Source organism: Bufo bufo, chromosome 11 (genome assembly GCF_905171765.1).
Source record: "Bufo bufo chromosome 11, aBufBuf1.1, whole genome shotgun sequence".
NCBI lineage: Eukaryota > Metazoa > Chordata > Amphibia > Anura > Bufonidae > Bufo > Bufo bufo.
In genome coordinates, this window is record NC_053399.1 from 33,938,651 (window position 1) to 33,958,030 (window position 19,380).

The following is a 19,380-nucleotide window of genomic DNA, read 5'->3' on the forward strand; positions in this document are numbered from 1 at the left end:
CTGAGCAATCAGGTAGCAGGATACTGGCTGGTGAGTGTGCGGAGGAAGACAGGAGTGAAAGTGCCGTCTCACCGCCGGAGTCCGCAGAGCGCTGTCAGACATGAGTTCTATTGGGACCGGGGTGAGTGAGTGCTGTGTCCCGGAGCCGGGCTGCTTCTCCCGGGGGTGGCACCGGCTTTGTCCGGGGCTTTTACTGGAAGGAGCTGGTTCATTAGAGCGGGGGTCCCGGGGGCTTTGTGTCTCTCTGTGCAGTGTGGGGAGCGGGAGATCAGCAGTGCGGCCCCCGGGCTGTTACAGGGAGGGGGCAGCGCCCGGTGCTGACTCACTAGTGAAAGTGAAAGCACTGGACTGACATGTATCACTGTGCAATGAGAAGTGCCACTCATTTCTAACGTTTAAAAGCTCTGCTTGCTGACAGTGAATGGAAACAGTCTAGATCCAGAGGTGGACGGCGTCCTAATCTTTTATACAGAGCTGTGACACCTCTAGATGGCGGATTCTCATGTTAGTGACATCACATTGCGAGGTGATATCATCACTTACTAATGGGTTGTCCGACCGCCTTCTGTATTTACGTGATTGCTGCAGCCGATCGCTGGCCTGGTGTGTGCAATAATGGCAGGTGACCGTATGTGCCATCACTTGGTAAGGGGGCAGTTCACCACGGCCTCTTCATAGTGCCGATTGGCGGGGGTCCTGAGGGTAGGCGATCAATATCAAAATCCCTTTAAGCGTGTCACAGCTCTGTAAAAAAAAAAACCCCAAAAAACCAGACATGATTGGACTCTCTTCAGTATTTGCATCCAAACTCAGAAATGATCATTCACTATCAGCAAGCAGAGCTCTTAACTGTCAACAAGCAGATGTGTAAGTCTATCCTCTAAATTTTACTTCTGAAATGAATGCCAGTGTCCGGTAGTGCACTTACACATCGTGAAAGCCATACCCTTCATTGACATTTCTGACCCCCAGAAAATGCCTTGATGTATATGCAAATGAGGCTGGGGGGGGGGGGGGGTCGTTTTCTTTCTTTCTTTCAAAGTGCTCAAGCCCCCCTTCTCAGTTCCTATGCTTCCTGGCTGATGTTTTGGTCACTTTTGAATGCTGGCGGTGCTTTCACTCTAGTGGTTGCATGAGACGGAGTCTACAACCCACACAAGTGGCTCAGGTAGTGCAGCTTATCCAGGATGGCACATCAATGCGAGCTGTGGCAAGAAGGTTTGCTGTGTCTGTCAGCGTAGTGTCCAGAGCATGGAGGCGCTACCAGGAGACAGGCCAGTACATCAGGAGACGTGGAGGAGGCCGTAGGAGGGAAACAACCCAGCAGCAGGACCGCTACCTCCGCCTTTGTGCAAGGAGGAGCACTGCCAGAGCCCTGCAAAATGACCTCCAGCAGGCCACAAATGTGCATGTGTCTGCTCAAATGGTCAGAAACAGACTCCATGAGGGTGATATGAGGGCCCGACGTCCACAGGTGGGGGTTGTGCTTACAGCCCAACACCGTGCAGGACGTTTGGCATTTGCCCGAGAACACCAAGATTGGCAAATTCGCCACTGGCGCCGTGTTCTTCACAGATGAAAGCAGGTTCACACTGAGCACATGTGACAGACGTGACAGAGTCTGGAGACGCCGTGGAGAACGTTCTGCTGCCTGCAACATCCTCCAGCATGACCGGTTTGGCATTGGGTCAGTAATGGTGTGGGGTGGCATTTCTTTGGAGGGCCGCACAGCCCTCCATGTGCTCGCCAGAGGTAGCCTGACTGCCATTAGGTACCGAGATGAGATCCTCAGACCCCTTGTGAGACCATATGCTGGTGCGGTTGGCCCTGGGTTCCTCCTAATGCAAGACAATGCTAGACCTCATGTGGCTGGAGTGTGTCAGCAGTTCCTGCAAGACGAAGGCATTGATGCTATGGACTGGCCCGCCCGTTCGCCAGACCTGAATGCAATTGAGCACATCTGGGACATCATGTCTCGCTCTATCCACCAACGTCACGTTGCACCACAGACTGTCCAGGAGTTGGCAGATGCTTTAGTCCAGGTCTGGGAGGAATTCTCTCAGGAGACCGTCCGCCACCTCATCAGGAGCATGCACAGGCGTTGTAGGGAGGTCATACAGGCACGTGGAGGCCACACACACTACTGAGCCTCATTTTGACTTGTTTTAAGGACATTACATCAAAGTTGGATCAGCCTGTAGTGTGTTTTTCCACTTTAATTTTGAGTGTGACTCCAAATCCAGACCTCCATGGGTTGAAAAATTTGATTTCCATTTTTTTATTTTTGTGGGATTTTGTTGTCAGCACATTCAACTATGTAAAGAACAAAGTATTTCAGAAGAATATTTAATTAATTCAGATCTGGGATGTGTTATTTTTGTGTTCCCTTTATTTTTTTGAGCAGTGTATATATAATCATTTACTGTATGAACTCTTTCTGTGGGTTAAGCCACAGATTTTTGAACCATGTGGCATCGATAGCAAGTTAGCTTTATTTTGCAGGTCAGTACAATTACAGATATATATATATATATGTGTGTGTTTTGTGCAGAAGTAGTAATAATTAAAAAAAAAAACTATTTTAAATCACTGTAGTGGTTTGAGTGCGTCCTGTAAATACATACTTATAGGATAACCCCTTTAAGGGATGTGATAATTTGGAAGGTGGTGGACAGGTTTTATGGACAATTCTTTCTGTGATTACAGTATGATCTGTCGGCTTCTACATTCTCACCGGATGGCAGAGTCTTCCAGGTTGAATATGCAATGAAAGCAGTGGAAAACAGTAGGTAAGTGATGATTTTCTAGGTTCCTTCTCAAATTAAAGGTCCTCTTCAGATAGAACTGATACAATGGAGCAGATTTACTAATCCTATAGATGGCGGTAAGCTTAGGGTACTTTCACACTAGCGTTTAAGTTTTCCGGTATTGAGATCCGTCATAAGGGCTCAATACTGGAAAAAAAAACGCTTTAGTTTTGTCCCCATTCATTGTCAATGGGGGCAAAATGAACAGAACGGAGCGCTCCAAAATGCGTTCCGTTTAGTTGCATTCCCATACCGGAGAGCAAACCACAGCATGTTGTATTTTGCTTTCCGTCCTGGGAAACTGATCAAGACGGATCTGTCATGACCCCCATTGACTTTAAATGGAGTTCATGATGGATCCATCTTGGCTATGTTAAAGATAATATAACCGGATCCGTTTCTAACGGACGCAGATGGTTGTATTATCAGTAACGGAAGCGTTTTTGCTGGACCCTGCTAGTGTGAAAGTAGCCTTAGCCCGGCTGTCTAGACCTGGACCAGATCCATCACAGGGGCTCAGGCTGGAGGATAAATCTGGTCCCGGGATGGACACTTTTCTGACTCTATACCAACTAATGGTTGGCTGAGCCTTGTTTCATATTTGCGTTGGCTGTCCCGGCCAGTAACATCTTGCTGTTACTGGCTGGAATGTGATCCAGTCCCATTAACTATAATGGAGACCAGCAGAGATCCGCACAAAACCAGGCAAATATGCAGAGAATCCGGCGGACAAATACCGCTGCACGCAGTGTTTTTATGTCTGGCTATGCTAAAATTGTGGCCCAGCGTTTGCATAAAATGCTATATCTTAGAGCATGCCCTCTTTCCAGTAAGCCAGAGGATTTCTCTAAAACTAAATTCGCCAAATTTTGGCACAGTTTACATCAACCTAGATGCCCAATGTTAGTAAGTGTGGAGCGCTGTTTTGTGTACGGCCTGGGGGAGCGGAGCACGACATAAGTGTATCAGCTTTGCCCAAACTGTATGTAACGCTTGTAGCTAAAAATGGATTTTTATTCATATATAAAAAAGGGGGGAGGGAATAAAGGATATTGTTATAAAAATAAAAAGTAGCAGACAAATGTGAATAAACATAAGTGCTACAACAGGTAGTACCACAAATCCCAGCAATTCTAAGAACAGTCTGAAAACTCTTTTCTATAAAGGACTGCCTCTCAAAGTTCTCCAAAAGACTCTCTACCATTGTTTGGAGTCCATATCGGATCCCTCCTTTGACTTTGTTTTTTATATTTGTATTTATAACAATATCCTTTATTCCCTCCCCCCTTTTTTTTTTTGTTTATATATCAACAAAATTTCCCTTTTTTATATATCAATAAAAATCCATTTTTAGTTATATTGTAGTCATATTTGATTTTATTCTATACCTTCGACTATTCCAGACATCAACTATTTATACTGACAGCACCCATCCATTCCTAGGTAATGAGTGCCCTCCACATTCACCAACTTTACAGTACTTATTTTATTTTGCGGCATTGGGGCGAGGCGCGCGGAGTGAGCGCCACACCATTGTTTTCCAGGCTGGTGTAGCCACTGATCTCTGTATACTCTCTGTATCTAACGCTTGCCATACATTATTAAATTCATGATTTTGGCAAGACTGGCCAACCATCTGATGTGTACTCTTCCCAATGTCAGATGGTGGGGGAGATTAGGATTGGGCTTTTGGATCTTAACATGCCCAATCCTATTCTCAGTGGTGTGTGGCAGCATCTTCTTCCCGATTCAGAATACATGCATGCTCAGACAAAGCCGTGCGTGTATCGCGGGGAGCTGTTGTCCAAATGGACAGCTACCGAAGGCCTCATTCACTTGAATGGGTCTGCAGCTGCGGTGCAGAACGGAGGCACAGAACCCTTGTTCTAGTTATTTATTTTTGCTGTGCGGACGGATCACCGACCCATTCAAGTTGAATGGGCCTGGTTCCGTTGTGGCAGCCGCACGGATGGGGCCCGTGCATTGGGGACCGCAAATTGTGGTCCCCAATGCACGGTACGGCCGAACAACCATCGTGTGCAAGAGGCCGAGAATATATGGCAAGTTTTACTGAACGACAGAGAGCAAGGCAACTAGGGGGGCTTCATATTCCCTTTTGGTTTTCATATGGGCTGTGCCTTGTCAATTACCAGTTGTCATCTGTCAGTAATTTTGTTACTGAGAATCTGGTTGTGTGTGTTGTGGGACTGCTGGGGGATTCATGATATATCTACACACACAGGTTGCTCCAGGAATTCCATTAATAGAAGTGATCGGGTTAGGTTTGATGGATAAGCCCCAAAATTGGAGACATAGAAAATATTGCTAATGTTCCTATAATTATTAAAGGGGTTTTCTAAGTGTTTTTTTTACTGATGGGATAGGTGATCAGTGGGGGTCCGACACCCAGGACCTCTGCCGATCGGCTTTTTGAGAAGGTATCGGCGCTCGCAGTGGCGCCAGGGCCTTCTCTCAGCTCACTGAGCACAGTGCCATGCACTTGATAGCGGCTGAGCTGCTCCTAGGCCACGTAACCGATGAACATGATGTCACTGGACCCGGAAAAGCTGAGAGAAGGCCACAGCACCACTGCGAGTGCCGGTGCCTTCTCAAACAGCTGATCGGCGGGGTTGGACCCGCATTGATCAGATGCTGATGACTTATCCAGAGGATAGGTCGTCAGTAAAAAAAACACTTGGAAAAGCACTTTAACACAGCGCAAGGGCAAGTCGTGAACAGCATTACTGAGGTGAAAAGGCAGCATAGAGTCCCACCCTCCACTGCTCCGCCATTTATTATACCTCTCTCTTCTTTTTCAGCACGGCCATTGCCATCAGATGTAAGGATGGCGTTGTGTTTGGCGTAGAGAAGCTTGTGTTATCGAAACTGTATGAAGAAGGTTCTAACAAGCGCATCTTCAATGTGGATCGGCACGTGGGCATGGTAAGGAAAGCAAACTCTGGTCCGGACTGATGCACTGGGTTATGTCAGGAAGCAAGGAAATGGGGCGTGACACAGGGATTCAAAAAGAAAAATAGAGCGCCACTTCTTGCCCTGCATTAGGTATAACGGTGTATCAGTATTCAACAGTGTTCCTTTTAAAGGGAAATTCACTGTTGCCCCGGCGAAAGCAGACCGTGACTTGTTCCTGTCGCGGCCTGCTATTTTGCTGCTCCCCCCCATCGCTGGATATGTGTCATCAGAAGTGACACGGGTGACGGGGAGCGAGGTAAGTACAATCTGTGTGAGGGGCCTGGACATTTGGGGGGGGAGGCGCATTATAGGGGTTGGATAACCCCTTTAAGTGCATCTAGGGTGGGCCTGAACCACTCTGTGCACTCTTGCTCCTCCTGCTTCCTATGCTATCATAGAGAATAATAATACGTAATTTTTTTGGCGGTGAATACAAAAATCGACTTTTTAATTTATTTATTTTTTAGGGAAAAATTACACGATAATTGGGTTAGCTCCAGTCATAATGGATGCAGCGTTAGCACACATGTGGAGATTTTATGTTTGCAAATTTTTTCCATTTTAAGTTTTTCAATGTAAGTTGTTTTTTGTTTTTTTATACTATTTAACTGGTCCTCAAGTGGATTTTAATGGGCTCTTTTGATTGTGCGTTTTTTTTTTTTACTTTTATTCTCGTGTACTGCTTATGCAGTACAGGAGAATTATACTGTCAGTGCTATACTGACAGTCTCCAGCAGGCTGTGCCAGAGAGGCATGCCCTGCTAGGATACACTGAAGGGAGGGCTGGGGCCTTAATTAGGCCTTAGACTGCTGTGTACTGACATTGGCATCCCGCAATATAATTTGTGAGGTGTGACAGAGTCCGCTCCCGCTGGAATACAGCTTAGATGCCGTGGTTGCTATTGACGCTGCATCTAAGGGATTAAATGGCCCAGATTGGCGCTTCTGTGAGTCTGGACCATTAGAGCAGGACGCCGGCCACCGTAAAAAGGCAGCTGCCCAGCCTAAGGCCCATTAGTGACCATCATAAAAAAACATATTGGTTGTCACAAGGGGGTTAAGAAGATACAGGATGTCTTAAAGGGGCTGTTTAGTCTTAGGAAATATCTAATCAGAAAATGACCTGTTTAAATCACGTTTTTGTGTTAAACATTTTTTAGAATTTTTATTTTTTTACATTTTCCATGTCACTATCTATATTTAAGAAAATGTGTATAAGCCACTAGACCTAATAATCGTTCATGATTTCCTGTTCTGTACAGGTAACTTTTCAGCAGTCATCTCATTATCTCAAGCAGGATTGCAATGACAGATATCGCCTATATATAGACATCACAATCCACCATTTACAGTAGGTGATACCACAGCTCATCTACTCCCTCCTGACCAATGCACAGGTCAAAGAGCATGTCTAGAAAAATCTCCCATATAATTCAATCAAGTCCCCTCCTGACCATTGTGCCTATGGCCCATGCAGCTGCAACACAGGAATAACGTATTTTTAGGCCTGGCAGCCAGTGTGAAGATTGCAAGATTATATACTTAATTTTTTTTAATATCGATAGCGACTTGGAATAATTTTATAAAACTCTCCAAAAATTCTTTAAAATAATGCTTAAAATAAAAACGTGATTTAAACAATGGCTCATTTTCTGATGACATTCCCTTTTAAATGGTCACTAACGTTTCACACTACTATGTGCAAGCGACCACAAGAAACTTTGTAATACAGTGATAAATGTCTAGTTCTGCTGTTATCAGCCGTTTACCAGACTGCTAGCTTAAATAAAGCCTGTATAATCTCCTCAGTATCTGTATTGTGGCTACATACTCCAGCTAGTCCCATCTATTAGCGCCATGTCAGGAAAGGTATTCCTATCCGGTTTTATGTAACTAATGTAGTGTATTTCACTAGTGATTAAGCAGCTTTCTAACAGGGATGTGGAAATCTTATCGCCCGACGCCCGGGACATGCGGGGGGGGGGGGGGAGCAGTGACAGAGCCGTTCCAGAGCCAGGGGCATTGATAGAACTCAACTCTGCCAGCAACCCTCAGAGGACCCGCTTTCTGCAGGTGTTGTCAAACTGGGAAGGTGAGGGGGGTCCTTTCCATGCCACATCAGCAGCTAATTTGTCTAAACCACCTAGAGGTACGGGTACTAATGTGCTAAGAGCAGGAGTGTGCATTAAACTAATTGCTGTGATCACATTAAGGCCTCGTTCACACCAGGCAGTGCGTTCCGGCCTGATTCTGTCCAGAATGCATTGCACGACATCGCGGCCGGCTAACTGTATTGTGAGGGAGGAGGGGGCATAGTGGTCTGTTGAAGTGATTGGCACCATAACTATGCCCAACGGCTGCAATGCGATCGGCTGAACAGGATCCCAAGGCACATTATGCAAGCAGCATTGTGACCGGACCTCAGGCATAATTGTGCCTTGCGATCCCGTGCATCCGATCGGCTGTGGCTACGGTGCCATTCACTTCAATGGATCGTCACGCCCCCTCCTGCCCCACAACATAGTGAGCCGGCCGCCATGTAGTGCATTCTGGACAGAATCATCTGGTGTGAACAAGGACTAAACTTAGAGTCATTTCACACCACAAAGACTGGAACGCAAGCCAGCCACCTCCCTGCATAAGGAAGCGCGGCTGTGCATTGAAATATGGTTTTGATTTTAAAATTAGTTTTTGTATCAGGACAAGTAGATCGAGCCCCTGCTTTAGTCCTTCGACAAGTAGTTTTTTTTATTTTTATTTCCACACCCCTGTTTCTAATGTCCTCTGATGAAGAATATTTCTGCGCCCTGCCTGCACAGACCTTGATGTCAAGGACTGGACACAAACAGAAATGGCTCTGTCCCTAAATTTCTGCAGAAGCTGCATTCTTTGAGATTCCATGTTCTTGTGATGTCAGATCTAGTTTCGGGGGCCACCTTTGGGACCCACTTCCACCTTCAGACCAAGACCCCCTGAATGGAGAGAGAACACATTGCGTCTGCACTGGCCCGACTTTTTTTCCAGCAGTCCGATAGCGGTGAACTGAGAGATGGCCGTGAAACCCCTACCCAGAGCAGCTGTTTGGGGAGGACATAGCGCTTGTACAGTGCTCAGGGTAATTACACTGCACAGCCACCGCAATGTCAACAGCGTAAAGGTAAATACTTGTACGCTGCATTCTTTTCAAACAGCTGATCTGATATCCTGAGGGTAGTTCATCAATATGGGAAAGCCGATGACCACTTTAAAGGGAAATCTGGGTGCCCAAGGAAGAGGAAAGCCTCATGAAGTACTGTGGTGAACAATGTTTTGTGTGTCCTCCTACAATCCTGCCTTGTATGATTTGTAGGCTGTTGCTGGACTCTTGGCAGATGCTCGGTCCTTGGCAGACATTGCTCGAGAGGAAGCTTCCAACTTTAGATCAAACTATGGTTATGACGTTCCACTGAAGGTATGGTAGTCCTCCGACTGATGTTTACCCCACATTTTGGGCTGTATTATTACTTATGTCACGTTCTTGTTTCTTCGCAGCATCTTGCTGACAGAGTGTCTATGTACGTACATGCCTATACGCTATACAGTGCTGTTAGACCTTTTGGATGCGGGTAAGAAATGACAGAGGCTTCCAGGCAGTTACTAATATTGTCTAACGTTTTATGTCATTTTGTACTAATCCGCTCTGTGCTGCACCCACAGATGCAATGGAATAAGTGCTCGGTAACGCGGCACGACCCATGTAAGATTGGTGGCACAGTGTATATAATACAGCCATGAGTATTGGCCCTCTAGAGAATATGAAAGAATATGAACTGTCAGTTGTGGGTACAGATACCCCTTTACCAATATTTTGCATACCTTTGTTTGATGTGAGCATGTTAGGAATGGCAAACCAATACCCCAAGCATTGTATGTTTTTACCCCATATACCTGTTTTTTATGTCGGCACTTCCCTTCCCCTGTTCTCAGCATCCCTGCATCCTGACAGGATGTTTACAAGAAGAACTTCCTGTGTTCATCAGCTTCCTGCTGAGTTTTCTAATTAATCCCACCATGCTTTGCTCTGTGATGTTTTCCAGGGATGGCTCTGCCTAGCTAACGTGTAGGGGGCATGGCTACTACAGAGTGGACAGTGTGACAGGCGGAGAAACATTACAGAGCAAAGCATGCTGGAATTAACAAACCCAGCAGAAAGCTGGAGGAAACAGGAAGTTCTGCATGTAAGCATCCTGCCAGGATGCAGTTCTGATGAGAACAGGGCAAAGAAAGTGCAGACAAACAGGTATAGGGGGTGAAAAAATACTGCATTTGGTATACTCTGAGCAGATTAAAAAATGTATTATGAAACTGGAGAATACTTTTAAGATGAGTAAAGTAGTAATTAGTGTTGAGCGAAGAGAGCTTCGGATGCTTCATTCAAAACTTCAGAATAATGCTGTACGGAGATCCGTCTCTGTATAGTATTAGAATGTATGGGCTCCGGTGAGCCGAAGTTGCGTGCGACTTTGTTGTAGGGATCGACCGCTATTGTGTTTTTTTTTTTTTGTCCCTGTGGACACTGCCACCAATGACTTTAATACTGGGGAGGGGGCGCACTGCGCCACCAATGATAATTAACCTTTAATACAGATGCAGGAGGCGGGTACAGCCGGCACCCGCCTCCTGTATTTGTATTAAAATGATCATTGGTGGCACAGTAGCCAGGCACCTGCTATGCTAGCTGCTTGACTCTGGGGAGGACACTCAGGAGGAGGAGGCTGCTGCCGTTTGCTGAGCACACTAGCTGAGACGGCGCAGCGGTAAACCCTCCTCCTGCTTTAATATTAGCCTGACATTCATTGGTGGCAGTGGTGTGGGCAGCTTCAGAGCCCGCTCATTTTATTGGGCTCTGCGGTGGCCACGTCATAGGAGGGAGGGATTCCATCCCTCCTTCTCAACTGACTCTGGCCACTGAACATGGCGACACCAAGCGCCATGTTTTCTCATAAGCGAGCAGCGCTGGACGCATTATCGGCAAGGTTAGATACCGATAACTTTGAAAATCATGAATATCGTCCGATAATAGCGGTAGATCCCTACTTTGTTTAAAAATCAACTACCAAAGTTATTCAAGTAGAAAACCACTTTAAAACTTGAAACTGAACGCCGCTTCGGTTCCGAGGTACCAGTTTCAGTTTTTCACATCTTAGAAAGTTTTGTTTTCTTTTTATTTTACTCTTGTATCTGTTCTTGGCGTTTTTTTTTTTTTTTTTTTATAATAAAAAAATGATTGAAAAGCAGACATTTTAACAGTGTTTCTGAGAATCCAAATTGGATTCCTCAGGATAGGTCACAATATCTGGTCAGTGAGGTCTAACTCTCGGCACTACCACTGATTAGCTCTTTGAAAAGGCTGCTGTGCTCAGCCTCCTCCTAGGCCAGTGATGTCACTATACATTGGTCACATGGCCTAGGGGCAGCTCAGGCCCATTCAACTGAATGGGCCTGGGCTGCAATACCAAGTACAATACTGTGAGAAGGCCGCAGTGGCATGGTGCTTTCAAGAAGCTGATTGGAAGGGGTGTCAGGATTCAGAGCCCCCTGATCTTATATTGATGACCTATCCTGAAGAGAGGTTATCAATACTGTGCTCTCAAAAAAAAAAGAAATAAAAAAAAAATTGCCTTTTTTTAAAATTTTTATTCCTATTTATTTCCTCATTGGGGATCTCGGAGACCCTAAGGCCCCTTTCACACGGGCGAGTATTCCGCGTGGATGCGATGCGTTGAACGCATTGCACCCGCACTGAATCCTGACCCATTCATTTCTATGGGGCTGTTCACATGAGCGGTGATTTTCACACATCACTTGTGCGTTGCATGAAAATCGCAGCATGCTCCTCTTTGTGCGTTTTTCACGTAACGTAGGCCCCGTAGAAATGAATGGGGTTGCGTGAAAATCGCAAGCAAGTGCGGATGTGGTGCGATTTTCACGCACGGTTGCTAGGAGACGATCGGGATGGAGACCCGATCATTATTATTTTCCCTTATAACATGGTTATAAGGGAAAATAATAGCATTCTGAATACAGAATGCATAGTACAATAGCGCTGGAGGGGTTAAAAAAAAAATGTAACTCCCCTTAATCCACTTGCTCGCGCAGCCCGGCTTCTCTTCTGTCGTCTTTTTTGCTGTGTGCAGGAAAAGGACCTGTGGTGACGTCATTTCGGTCATCACATGATCTTTTACCATGGTGATGGATCATGTGATGACTGGAGTGACGTCACCACAGGTCCTTTTCCTGCACACAGCAAAAAAGAAGACAGAAGAGAAGCCGGGCTGCGCGAGCAAGTGGATTAAGGTGAGTTAAAAAAAATTTAACCCCTCCAGCGCTATTGTACTATGCATTCTGTATTCAGAATGCTATTATATTCCCTTATAACCATGTTATAAGGGAAAATAATAGCAATCTACCCAGCACCTAACCCGAACTTCTGTGAAGAAGTTCGGGTTTGGGTACCAAACATGCCGATTTTTCTCACGCGAGTGCAAAACGCATTACAATGTTTTGCACTCGCGCGGAAAAATCACGCATGTTCCCGCAACGCACCCGCACCTTTTCCCGCAACGCCCGTGTGAAAGAGGCCTAAGAAAAAGGGATTGTTAGAGAACCACTTTAATAGCTGTTCATATTATGTGTTTTGTTTTTAATTTTTTGCAGCTTTATGTTGGGATCTTACAATGAAGATGATGGGTCACAGCTATACATGGTCGACCCATCTGGTATAGCCTATGTAAGTCTGAATTACCTTTTGGTTTCTTGGTGCATCAGCTTGTGTATATATACAGGTGAAACTTGAAAAATTAGAACATTGTGCAAAAGTCCATTTATTTCAGTAATGCAAATTAAAAGAAATTGCATTAATGCAGCTTAAAATTAGAATTTTGTGATAAGGTTCAATATTCTCGGCTCAAAGTGTCACTCTCTAGTCAGCTAATTAATCCATACCCCCTGAGCAAAGGGCACCTCAAAATTATGACTTTGGGGTTTCATAAGCCGTAATCATCCAAATTATAACAAGGCTTGGAATATCTCGCTTTGCATGTAATGAGTCTCTCATATGTTAGTTTCACCTTTTTAACTTGCATTACTGAAAAATGAACTTTGCACAATATTCTAATTTTTCGAGTTTCACCTGTATGCGTCCGTGGACATAGTTCCATATAGGCCCATCTAGAACTCCCATTGTGTGCCGTTCTCCGTGTGTATACAGATGAATAGCACTGCAGGCTGACACGATCATATATTTATTGACTTTTCTTGTACAAGGCCCGAGCCTTCATTTCAGAAGATGTAGGGCACAGCAACCTTACAATCTCATGTGGTTTTTGCTCAAAGTACAAGTGAGCTCGTCCACCAACGACAGCTTTGCAGGGACGGTGTGAGTCAAGTTTCGGCATGACCCGGGAGTGCGTGCTGTATTCCTAGATTTCCTGACGTGCTCCGTAAGCCGTCAGGGCTGATGACAAACAGATTGCACTTACCTCAGTCTGTAAACGCCTTAGTCTTGTTTCATCGCGCACACCTTAGTTGAGGTGACTTGAAGCTGAATAACAGGTGGAGTTTCTGCTTAACAGGACACCACTATAGTTCATCCGCCCGTTTCCCCTTTTAACCAACTTATATGCGTTTCTGCTTTGTGATGTTAATGGTGAATCATTACTGTCTCATCTCCTCAGGGTTATTGGGGATGTTCCATTGGGAAAGCCAAGCAGGCAGCCAAGACGGAGATTGAAAAACTCCAGGTGAGTCTGACATAGACGTGCAGGAACAGTGCTACCATTTTGTGATTCTCTCCACATTCCAGAACAAAGTTAGGTTTCCTTGGCGGTAAATGGATCCGGCCGTGAACAGTCTCTGGGGATTACCAGATCTGGCCTGGCTGGATACCCCAATGACTATAATGGGATCCAGCCGCTTTCCCGACAAATACTGCTGATGCTGGATCCCATTATAGTCAATGGGGTCCAGCAGTCTCTGGCGAACTCTGGTGAAACAGCCGGCCTGATCCATTTACCGCAAGTGTAAACCTACCCTAAGCCGTAATTTTATATATATATATATATATATATATATAATTAATGTAAAAGGTTACTGCCCTGTAATCTATTAGTCATAGTGGTCACAGATGTAAGGCCTCTTTCACACTTGCGTTGTCCGGATCCGGCGTGTACTCCACTTGCCGGAATTACACTCCGGATCCGGAAAAACGCAAGTGTACTGAAAGCATTTGAAGACGGAACTGTCTTCCAAATGCGTTCAGTGTTACTATGGCACACAGGACGCTATTAAAGTCCTGGTTGCCATAGTAGGAGCGGGGAAGCGGTATACTTACAGTCCGTGCGGCTCCCGGGGCGCTCCAGAATGACGTCAGAGCGCCCCATGCGATCACGTGATCCATGCGCTTGGGGCGCCCTGACGTCACTCTGGAGCACCCCGGGAGCCGCACGGACGGTAAGTATACTGCTCCCCCGCTCCCCACTACACTTTACCATGGCTGCCAGGACTTTAGCGTCCCGGCAGCCATGGTAACCACTCTGAAAAATCTAAACGTCAGGTCCGGCAATGCGCCGAAACGACGTTTAGCTTAAGGCCAGATCCGGATCAATGCCTTTCAATGGGCATTAATTCCGGATCCGGCCTTGCGGCAAGTGTTCTGGATTTTTGGCCGGAGCAAAAAGCACAGCATGCTGTGGTATTTTCTCCGGCCAAAAAACGTTCCGTTCCGGAACTGAAGACATCCTGAACGGATTTCTCTCCATTCAGAATGCATGGGGATAATCCTGATCAGGATTCTTCCGGCATAGAGCCCCAACGACGGAACTCTATGCCGGAAGACAAGAACGCAAGTGTGAAAGAGCCCTAAGTAAAAGATGACAGCAATACCTCTCTTCTCAAAGTTTACATGTGCATCTGTCCATGTAACTACTCACTTATCAGCTATGATGAGGTTCACGAGCACCGAGAGTTAAGTATGTTGTTCTAGCTGATCTGACTGTTACTCCCTAGGTTTGCACTGAATTCTTGGAGTTGGTTACCATCTGTTCTTTTGTTTTTCCCCCTCAGATGAAGGAAATGACCTGTAAGGAAGTGGTGAAAGAAGTAGCAAAAATGTAAGTAGTGTTTTCTGTAGGCCCCAGGACTAGCAGCAGAAGCTCTACGTCTCTCAAAAGAATGGACGGATCAGATCTTTGCAGTGGGACGTTTGTCTTGTAAGGCCCCTTCCAGACGAGTGTGTCTCCCACTGCGAGTCCGCAGCGCACCTCCCACATAGCATTATATTGATTTATGCTATATAACCCTTACAGTTCTGAAATGTATTGGATAGCACTGACATAATGCTACCAGTGTTATCCAATACATTCCAGAACTGTAAAAGTTACATAGCATCATAAATCAGTATAATGATATGTGACCCCGTCAGTGCTGGGAGGTCAGGCCGGGTGACAAGCTCGTCTGCAAGGGGCCTAACTGCTAACACGTGGAACTTATCTACTCTCACCTTTTCTTTCAGAATCTATATTGTCCATGATGAAGTAAAAGATAAAGCCTTTGAACTGGAGCTGAGTTGGGTTGGAGAAAGTAAGAATTTTTGATTTGTTGTCTAGATTACTAGTTATATCAGTGCTGCTGATCTCTTTTACGGGTAGTTTATCCATTTGTAGTCGTCCTATAGCCATAGTGCATATGCTGGCTGTAAGAAGACAGATTTCACAGGTGACATGTTAGGCTAGTTTCACATCTGCTGTTCCTGAATACATCTCCACTGGACCCCAATATAGTCAATGGGGGCAGTATCCAGCAATGCCGGATCTGGAGGACTCCAGCAGGCTGTTCTTTACTGCCCAGCTGTAAAACTAACAGAAAACCTCCCTGTTTAAGTAGACAACCATTAATGAGTTTTACTGGGAGTAAAATATTGATCACCTGCCCTCAGGCTAGGTCCTCGATATCTGAGTGCTGGGGTTATGATGCTCTGCATCACCACTTTTGAGCTGTTTGAAGAAGCTGTGATGCTCCAAGTATAGTGATTGTGCTTGATATTGCAGTCCAGGCCTATTCCATTGACTAGGCCACGAGACCAATGAATATGACATCACTGACCTAGGAAGAGGCTGTAACCTCTTCACTCAGCAGAGGCGCTGTGAGTCGGACCCCCACACCTCGGATATTGATGAACTATCCTGAAGACAGTCCATCAATATTAAACTCCTGGAAAACCTTCATGGTGTACATGTGAAAGTAGAACATAAAATGACAAATAATCACATTATACTCCAATGCAAAATTATTTTATTTTCTGACAGTAACTAAAGGAAGACATGAAATTGTACCAAAAGAGATCAGAGAAGAAGCAGAGAAATATGCAAAGGTAGAAAAAAAAAAGTGTGAGTTTTGTATTTCGGTCTTTGGTTCAGAACGAGCTCTGACACTAGTCTTGCTTTTTCTCTGGCAGGAATCTTTAGAAGAAGAGGACGACTCCGATGATGACAACATGTAATTTAACTTTTGTTTCTGCTCTTATCACCATTTTTATATGTATGGACCTGAATCAAACATGTGGAAACCGGCATTAAACCACTGTTTACACAGCTTGTGTCACTGGAATTGTTGTGCTGCTCACCAGTAAGACCAGCAACTGCTTTACTTCTCCCCTCGCAGGATGGCAAAGCAGTGGTCTGCTTTAGAAAACACAATTTCAATGGGGACTGTGCAGTAATAGCCCATTACTCATGTGGTGATGCTGCCAGATTCCCATGCAGATTATATCTGAGTGCTGGGGTTTCCAGCATGAGGATACCCTAAAATTGGCATATTTTCCGCTTTACACATTCCCTTGTTTTTGCCATCCACAAGTAATGAACTAAACTCGAGATGTTAGTAGTATCCGATGCATAAAATGAATTTAAGTGGAGATAATATGAAAGGCTCTTTGTACTTGAGTATATTGACAGTTTGACAACCTGTACCACCCTCTGTATAGGTATACAGTGACACAACCACTGACTCAGGGCAAAAAGCAAAGCATGTAAAATAAACCCACCACGCAGTAAGCTTTTATTTTTGCAGCGCTCGCTGTCTAGGAGAGCACAGTACGCTGCATTTTCTTACGGTAAGGATATACACATACCAGCCCAACACCCAAACGAGCCCAATTGATACATATGCTGGGAGCTTTTCCTGGCATATACACAAATGTAGGCTCATGCTCCGTACAGTATTAGAACAGTTTTATGCGAATCGACTACGGATGTTTCACCCGAAGTCTATTCGCTCATCCCTAATGATGGATCATCAGGATTGGCCACCAGAACCAGCAGTTTGAGTGGAGCCAGAAGCCCCCCCTTACTTCAACCCAGTTCACGCTGAATGTTACTACACTGAATGGATCTGTGGTTCTAGCTCTTTCGAAAGTGCTAGGTTTTGGCCCTTCAGGGCGCCAGACCCCCCCCCACCACCAAACTGATATGGATGGCCTATCCTGAGACTAGGTAATCAATAGCAGGAGCCAGGAAAACCCTTTTAAATACATGTTATTTTATAAGATCTGTGGTATTGAACTTGTGGCTCTCCTAAAAAACCCAGATCACTGGTCCACATACACATTCATTGTTTCTGGGCAACAGATCACTGATTACTCAGGACTACCTGCTGCCGAGACTGATATCTGGGTGCTGCATCACCTGATGGAGCCTTTGCAAATTCATCAGGTGATCAATGGCCAATTACCAGGTAAAAGGCTCTTAGGCTAGTTACAGAGAGTTCAGTGCGAGAAATGCTGCTGTGACAGGATTGCATGGCTTTATAATGCTATGTGTCCCTTCTAGACCTGTATCTACTGAATTGGAGCTCATGCACACGGCTGTAGTTTTGTTCCACATTTTTGCTGATCATTTATTTCAATGGGGCTGCAAAAGATGCAGACAGCACGCAGTGTGCGGTCTGCATTCGCAAGATAATCACGCTTCCACACACAGCATGTTTCTCACAGCGAACTTGCCTGTAACTAGCCTTAAAATGGTTGTCTCATCTCAGCATTACTAAGGTAAGATGACCGTGCCTACCACCAGCTGGCCAAGAAACAGCAGAGCATTTCGCTGCTTCAGTAGCTCACATGGCCGTGCACGAGAGCTATGGAAAGAGCATAGTTTGCTATGCCACGCTGTTCCTGTAGCTCTCATGCAACGCAATGGGAAATACTGAAACAGCGAATGCTGTTGGCCGGCTGTTGGTTGGGACTGTGTCTTATCTTGCCTTAGTAATAGTCTGATGAGACAGTCCCTTTAAGACCAGCCCCAATCACTGAGTCACAAAAGGAAACCCTGCCCCAGCCTCCTTCCTTCCATAGTCACAGCAGGGTTGCCCCAGCATCGCTCATCTCAGGGGGACAGCACCAGCATGCTGGGATTTGTAGTTTCATACCAACTGGAGTGCCAGATTTACCTTCGCTTTACCTGTACTGTCCTAGGCCAGCTGATGTTCGCTTCAGAGCAGGTCCAGCTTGATGCAGGAATTAAAACCTGGTATACATATGGAAGAACACAACTGTGCGAGGGAACAGTAGCTACAATGCCTCACAGACAGTAAGGGGTGCTGCCAACCGACAGTCATATTGTGCCATAACTATACAGGTATTCAGCATTGTACCCTGAGCCGTCTGGCTACTGCATAGTCAGCCATGTTTTGAGAAGACTGCCATGACCGTACACTGCTCAAATAATCCTAGGCTACTTTCACACTAGCATTAATATTTTCCGGTATTGAGATCAGTCATAAGGTCTCAATACCGGAAAAAAATGCTTCCGTTTTGTCCACATTCATTGTCAATGGGGACAAAATGTAACTGAACAGAACAGAGTGCTCCAAAATGCATTCAGTTTAGTTCTCATACCGGAGAGCAAACCACAGCATGCTACGGTTTGCTTTCTGTCCTGGGATGCGGAGCAAAACGGATCCGTCATGATCCACAATGCAAGTCAATGGGGACAAATAAGTTTTCTCTGACAACTTGGCTATGTTAAAGATAATACAACCGGATCTGTTCATAACTGATGCAGACTGTTGTATTATCAGTAACTGAAGCATCTTTGCTGAACCCTGCCGGATCCAGTAAAAATGCTAGTGAGAAAGTAGCCTTAGGCCTCTTTCACACTTGCGTTGTCCGGATCCGTCGTGCACTCCATTTGCCGGAGGTGCCCGCCGGATCCGGAAAAACGCAAGTGAACTGAAAGCATTTGAAGACTGATCCGTCTTCAAAATGCGTTCAGTGTTACTACCCAGGACGCTATTAAAGTCCTGGCTGCCATAGTAGGAGCGGGGGAGCAGTATACTTACCGTCCGTGCGGCTCCAGAATGACGTCAGAGTGCCCCATGCGCATGGATGACGTGATCACGTCATCCATGCGCGTGGGGCGCCCTGACGTCACTCTGGAGCGCACGGACGGTAAGTACACTGCTCCCCCGCTCCCCACTACACTTTACCATGGCTGCCAGGACTTTAGCGTCCCGGCAGCCATGGTAACCATTCAGAAAAAGCTAAACGTCGGATCCGGCAATGCGCCGA

General features: G+C 45.6%; 1 protein-coding gene across 1 annotated transcript; it reads left to right on the forward strand.

Annotated features, from left to right (window-relative positions):
- Positions 1-16,408, forward strand: PSMA3 (proteasome 20S subunit alpha 3). Its single transcript, XM_040411289.1, has 11 exons — positions 1-121; positions 2,707-2,789; positions 5,627-5,750; positions 9,130-9,231; positions 9,312-9,385; positions 12,477-12,549; positions 13,496-13,561; positions 14,883-14,929; positions 15,331-15,398; positions 16,124-16,188; positions 16,273-16,408. The coding sequence occupies exons 1-11, from the start codon at positions 101-103 to the stop codon at positions 16,315-16,317; spliced, it is 768 nt and encodes a 255-aa protein (XP_040267223.1). The 5' UTR covers positions 1-100; the 3' UTR covers positions 16,318-16,408.
- Positions 16,409-19,380: the final 2,972 nt, after the last annotated feature.

What these genes read in the sequence shown, in the direction of transcription:
- PSMA3 (XM_040411289.1), top strand. Translation starts at nt 101, where the DNA reads ATGAGTTCTATTGGGACCGGG. An exon ending in AAAGCAGTGGAAAACAGTAG is followed by an intron (nt 2,790 to 5,626) that starts GTAAGTGATGAT and finishes CTTCTTTTTCAG; the next exon opens with CACGGCCATTGCCATCAGAT. An exon ending in ACCCATCTGGTATAGCCTAT is followed by an intron (nt 12,550 to 13,495) that starts GTAAGTCTGAAT and finishes TCATCTCCTCAG; the next exon opens with GGTTATTGGGGATGTTCCAT.